The sequence below is a fragment of the Gekko japonicus genome, unplaced genomic scaffold (assembly GCF_001447785.1).
Source record: "Gekko japonicus isolate JY-2015 unplaced genomic scaffold, Gekko_japonicus_V1.1 scaffold4738, whole genome shotgun sequence".
NCBI classification, from domain to species: Eukaryota; Metazoa; Chordata; class Lepidosauria; order Squamata; family Gekkonidae; genus Gekko; species Gekko japonicus.
In genome coordinates, this window is record NW_015160977.1 from 1 (window position 1) to 5,684 (window position 5,684).

Here is a 5,684-nt window from a genome sequence, read left to right on the forward strand (position 1 = left end):
TTCCAAGTGTTCATCACTCTTTGGGTGTTAATCACTCTTTGGGACCCCAAACTCTTGTTTGTCCCTTTGCTCATCTGTGCGCCATTTTGGTCCGTGTGCCGTTGCATCAATAATCCCTTGATCGTCGTCGCCTCAATAATCCCTTGATCGTTGCCAGCCGTGAAACTCACCCCCGCCTCTCTTTTGTCCTCAGTCACAGCCAGAGATCGAGTACCCCGTTCCCGAGGTACAGGCGCCCAAGTCGGAGGTGTCGGAGAAGGCCTGGACCGTCTCGAACCCGAACACCATGAAGCCCCACACGAGTCAAGGAGACGAGGACACAGGATTGTTAGGCAAGGGACTCGACCGCTCTCCTAGCGCCCCTAAAATGACCGACGGTGCAGCTGCATTTTATACCTTATATTTTAAAACACATTTTAAAACATAAATACGCAGCAACTGATTGCCCGTCTCGGATACAATGATCATAATGATTTTGTTGTATGTTTTGGTGCGGCCGCGTTCGAAATTCCGTTTACGCTTCTGGTTGCCGTATCTGAAAACAGAGAATGCAGATCTGGGAAAGGTACAGAAAAGAACAACAAGAAATGGTCAGAGGATGAGAGTATTTTCCTGGTGAGGAGAAGCTAAAGTATTTGGGGGCCCAGTGTTCCCTCTGAGCTGAGTTAGAGTGAGCTAGCTCACAGTTTTTTAGCCTCCAGCTCTCACATTTTTGTTTCTGCTCAGGGAGGATGGCTCCAGAGCAAACTAATGTATAAAAAGGTAAAGGTTCCCTGGCTCGAAAGCCAGTCGAATCCGTCTCTAGGGTTGCGGTGCTCATCTCCGTTTCCAAGCCGAAGAGCCAGCGCTGTCCGAAGACGTTTCCGTGGTCATGTGGCCGGCATGACTAAACACCGAGGCGCACGGAACGCTTTAACTAATGTTTGCACTAGCCAAATTGCTCGCTCACAACTTTATTGCCAGTAGCTCACAAAGTAGAATTTTTGCTCACAAGACTTCACAGCTTAGAGGGAACATTGTTTGGGGCTTTCCAGTTTAGACATAAGAAGGCTAAGGAGGGGCAGGAATGGGATAGGTGTTTATAAAATCATGCATGGAGAAAGTGGATAGAAAGAGCTTTTTCCACCTCTCCCGTAATGCTAGAACGTGGGGGGCGTTCCAACGAAGTCGTTGGGTACTAGATTTAGGAGAGACAGTCCTTCACCCAACAGATAACTTGGGGGACTCACTGCTGCATGATGGAGTGATGGCCACTAGATTAGTCGGCTTTAAAGTTTATGGAGGATAAGAGAGGTCGGGGCTGTGGTGGCTCAAGTGGTTAAGACGCTGAACTGCAGACCGGAGGTTCAGTAGTCCAGCAGTTCGAGACCCGAGTGCCACATGATGGAGTGAGCTCCCATCTCTGGCCCCAGCTCCTGCCAACCTAGCAGTTCGAAAGCAAGAAATCGCAAGTAGATAAATAGGTACCGCTTCGGTGGGAACCTAACAGCGTTCCGTGCACCTCGGCGTATAGTCATGCTGGCCACATGACCACGGAAACGTCTTCGGACAGCGCTGGCTCTTCGGCTTTGAAACGGAGATGAGCACCGCAACCCTAGAGTCAGATTTGACTGGCTTTCGAGCATGGATACCTTTACCTTTAGGTACCGCTTCGGTGGGAACCTAACAGCGTTCCGTGCACCTCGGCGTATAGTCATGCTGGCCACATGACCACGGAAACGTCTTCGGACAGCGCTGGCTCTTCGGCTTGGAAACGGAGATGAGCAGATGCGACTGGCTTTCGAGCAAGGGAAACCTTTACCTCTACCGAAGAGATGGTGATACATGCCGTCAGGTCACAGACAACTTAGCAGCAACCCCGTGGGGTTTTCAAAGCAAGAGAAGAGTGGTGGTTTGCAATTGCCTTCCTCTGCATAGCAACTCTGGACTCCCTTGGTGGTGGGTCTCCCATGCAAGCACTAACCGGAGTCCATCCTGCTTCACTTCCAAGATCTTGATGAGATCAAGCTAACCTGGGACACCCAGGTCAGGGCAGGTCTATCAACAGATGTTAGCAATTGCAGCTAAGAAGATCCTCCCTGTTGAGAGATTAAGGGAAGTCCTGAGGACCCACGGTGGAGGAAGGCAGCTGACTGCATGCCCTACGTGCAAACACCCTGAAGCCATCTGGCGATGCTGGATGAGGTGGGCCTTTGCCCGGATTCTGCAGGGCTCTTTCTGTGAGGGCTCTTCTTGTAGCAGGGACTCCTTTGCATATTAGGCGACACACCCCTCATGTAGCCAATCCTCCAAGAGCTTACAGAGCTCTTCTTACAGGGGCTACCGTAAGCTCTTGGAGGATTGGCTACATTAGGGGTGTGTCGCCTAATATGCAAAGGAGTTCCTGCTACAAGAAGAGCCCGACCGATTAAGTCTCCGTTTGTCCCGTTTTTGTGCACGTTTTTGAAAAACGACTGTCCCCCCTCCCCGCAGGTCTTCAGGAGAAACTGGAGAAACCTCCCGTCGAGGAAGCAAAGGGCAAAGCCAAAGGGCACCCTCCGGTGGAGACCCCGCCGTCGGCAGAACACGACTTCCTGGGCTGCATGTCCAAGTAAGACCGCTTGGGGGGGGGAGAGTTTGGTGGCTGATCAAGGGCCAGGCAGAGGAAGGGATGGGCAAGGAGGAGGCAGGGAATTTGGAATGCTGGGGGCGGCTCTGGTCCCCGTGTCTCCGAAAGGACATTGCAGAGCTGGGAACAGTGCAGAGGAGGGCAACCAAGATGATTTGGGGGGTTGGAGCCCCTTCCCAATGAGGAAAGGCTGATGAGTCTGGGACTTTGCAGTTTAGAAAAGAGATGCCTGAGGGGGGGGGGACATGAGAGAGGTTTATGGAATTATGTTCCCAAAGAGAACTTTCCCTCCCTCTCCCCAAAGGCCAATTCAAGAGCATCCAGTGAAGCTGACGGGCAGTAGGTTCAGGATGGACAAAGGGAAAGACTGATTTACACAAGAGAGTGATTAAAATGTGGACTTCTCTGCCAGAAGATGGAGCGATAGCGACAGGAACAAATAGGTTTAAAAGGGGATTAGATTCATAGAGGATAAGTCTATCAATGGCTAGTAGCCATGGTGACTGAGGGGAACCTCCACATTCAGAGGCACTGAACCTCTGGAGCCTAGTTCCAGGAAGCAACATCAGGGGAAGGCCTCGGCCTCTCTGCCCTGTTGTTGGACATCCAGAGGAACGGGTTGGCCCCTGTGTGAGAGAGGATGCTGGATTAGATGGACTATTGGTCTGATCCAGCTGGGCTCTTCTTATTCTCGGCCTCGGCCTCTGTGCCCTGCTGTTGGCCATCTAGAGGAACTGGCTGGCCACTGTGTGAGACAGGATGCTGGACTAGATGGATCCAGCAGGGCTCTTCTTATGTTCTTATGAAGGCCTCGGCCTCTATGCCCTGTTGCTGGCCCTCCAGAGGAACTGGTTGGCCACTGTGTGAGACAGGATGCTGGACTAGATGGACCATTGGTCTGATCCAGCAGGGCTCTTCTTATGTTCTTATGAAGGCCTCGGCCTCTCTGTTGTTGCTCGTCCTCCAGAGGAACTGGTTGGCCACTCTGTGGGACAGGATGCTGGACTGGATGGACCACTGGTCTGATCCAGCAGGGCTCTTCTGATGTTCATGTGAGGGGAAGGCCTTGGCCTCTGCACCCTGATGTTGGCCCTCCAGAGGAACTGGTTGGAACACTGCCGGAGGCTAAAAAACTGTGAACTAGCTCACACTACCTCAGCTCAGAGGGAACACTGCTTCCGTCCCCATAGCAAAGGGTTAATGGCACAGCTTCCAAAAGAGGCCTGCTGCCCCCGGAGGCCACAGGGAGACAGACAATGGCTGCGATCACACACACACACAAACACACACGAAATAATCCACTTTCAGTGCACTTCCCAACTGGATTTTACTGTGTCAACAGGCAAAATCCAGTTGGACAGTGGATTGAACGTGGACTGTTTGGCGTGTGTGACCGCAGCTCGTGCGTAGGAGGGGCCTGAAACGCTGCGCCGTATTTCGGACGCCCCTTTGGTGTCCGAGCCCCGATCCACGGAGCCTCGTGCACGCACCACAACAGGCTACATTCCCAGAGCTGCAAGTAGAAGTTCTGAGCATTCACGACAGCCCAGAGGGAAGCGGCCTTGCTGCAGAAAGAGGGCCCAGGTTTCAAAATTAGAAGAACGGTGGTCCTGGAAGCAAAACTTTCCTGTTCAGATCCGGGGTGAGGGGAGGTGCCCTTTGGCGAAGGGGGGAGGGTTTCAGTACAGATTCGCAGGGCTCTTTTTGTAGCAGGGAGCTCCTTTGCATATCAGGCGACACCCCCCCTAATGTAGCCAATCCTCCAAGAGCTTCCAGAGCTCTTCTTACAGGGGCTACTGTATGCTCTTGGAGGATTGGCTACATTAGGGGGTGTGTCGCCTAATATGCAAAGGAGCTCCTGCTACAAGAAGAGCCCTGGGCGACACACCCCTAATGTAGCCAATCCTCCAAGAGCTTCCAGAGCTCTTCTTACAGGGGCTACTGTATGCTCTTGGAGGATTGGCTACATTAGGGGGTGTGTCGCCTAATATGCAAAGGAGCTCCTGCTACAAGAAGAGCCCTGGGCGACACACCCCTAATGTAGCCAATCCTCCAAGAGCTTCCAGAGCTCTTCTTACAGGGGCTACTGTATGCTCTTGGAGGATTGGCTACATTAGGGGGTGTGTCGCCTAATATGCAAAGGAGCTCCTGCTACAAGAAGAGCCCTGGGCGACACACCCCTAATGTAGCCAATCCTCCAAGAGCTTCCAGAGCTCTTCTTACAGGGGCTACTGTATGCTCTTGGAGGATTGGCTACATTAGGGGGTGTGTCGCCTAATATGCAAAGGAGCTCCTGCTACAAGAAGAGCCCTGGGCGACACACCCCTAATGTAGCCAATCCTCCAAGAGCTTCCAGAGCTCTTCTTACAGGGGCTACTGTATGCTCTTGGAGGATTGGCTACATTAGGGGGTGTGTCGCCTAATATGCAAAGGAGCTCCTGCTACAAGAAGAGCCCTGGGCGACACACCCCTAATGTAGCCAATCCTCCAAGAGCTTCCAGAGCTCTTCTTACAGGGGCTACTGTATGCTCTTGGAGGATTGGCTACATTAGGGGGTGTGTCGCCTAATATGCAAAGGAGTTCCTGCTACAGAAAGAGCCCTGCAAATGGGAGAGGGAGTAGACATGGAGCAAGGGGGTGGGATTGCTTTGGCTTAAGAAGAGGGCTTCTCTGGGGAAGGGGGTGGTGATATTTGGCCTCGGTGCTGAGCTTTGGCCTGGTAGCAGGAAGTTTTGAACCGGCCGGAGGTGGAGCTGAGCCAGAGATAGGGGCAGGTGGTCCAGCTGAGTGGGTCTGCAGGGTTGCCAATTTAGGACTGGAGATTTGGGAGTGGAGACTCGGGAGGGCGGGGTTTGGGGGACGGGAGGGGGTCTATACGGGGCATGATTGCCACAGAGGTCCACCCTCCGAAGCAGCCATTTTCCCCAGGGGAACCGATCTTCCGTCTTCTGGAGATCGGCCGTAAGTCTGGGAGAGCGCCAGGCCCCACCTGGAGGTTGGCAACTGGAGGTGAAGCGAGGTTCCCGCACCCCAGCAGTTGACGTTCGTCTCCTCCCTCCCCACCCCCACCCCCCCC

The 5,684-nt window shown here is 53.2% G+C and overlaps 1 protein-coding gene across 1 annotated transcript in view; it reads left to right on the plus strand.

The window, feature by feature from the left end:
- Nucleotides 1–193: 193 nt before the first annotated feature.
- LOC107122415 (transmembrane protein 59-like) overlaps nucleotides 194–5,684 on the plus strand; it is a gene marked incomplete at its 5' end in the record, with an annotated part of 18,459 nt that continues 12,968 nt past the window's right edge. Inside the window, 2 exons of the mRNA XM_015425511.1 lie at nucleotides 194–302; nucleotides 2,473–2,590. Of these exons, the coding sequence (XP_015280997.1) occupies nucleotides 194–302; nucleotides 2,473–2,590 (227 nt within the window). The remainder of the gene's footprint in view (nucleotides 303–2,472; nucleotides 2,591–5,684) is intronic.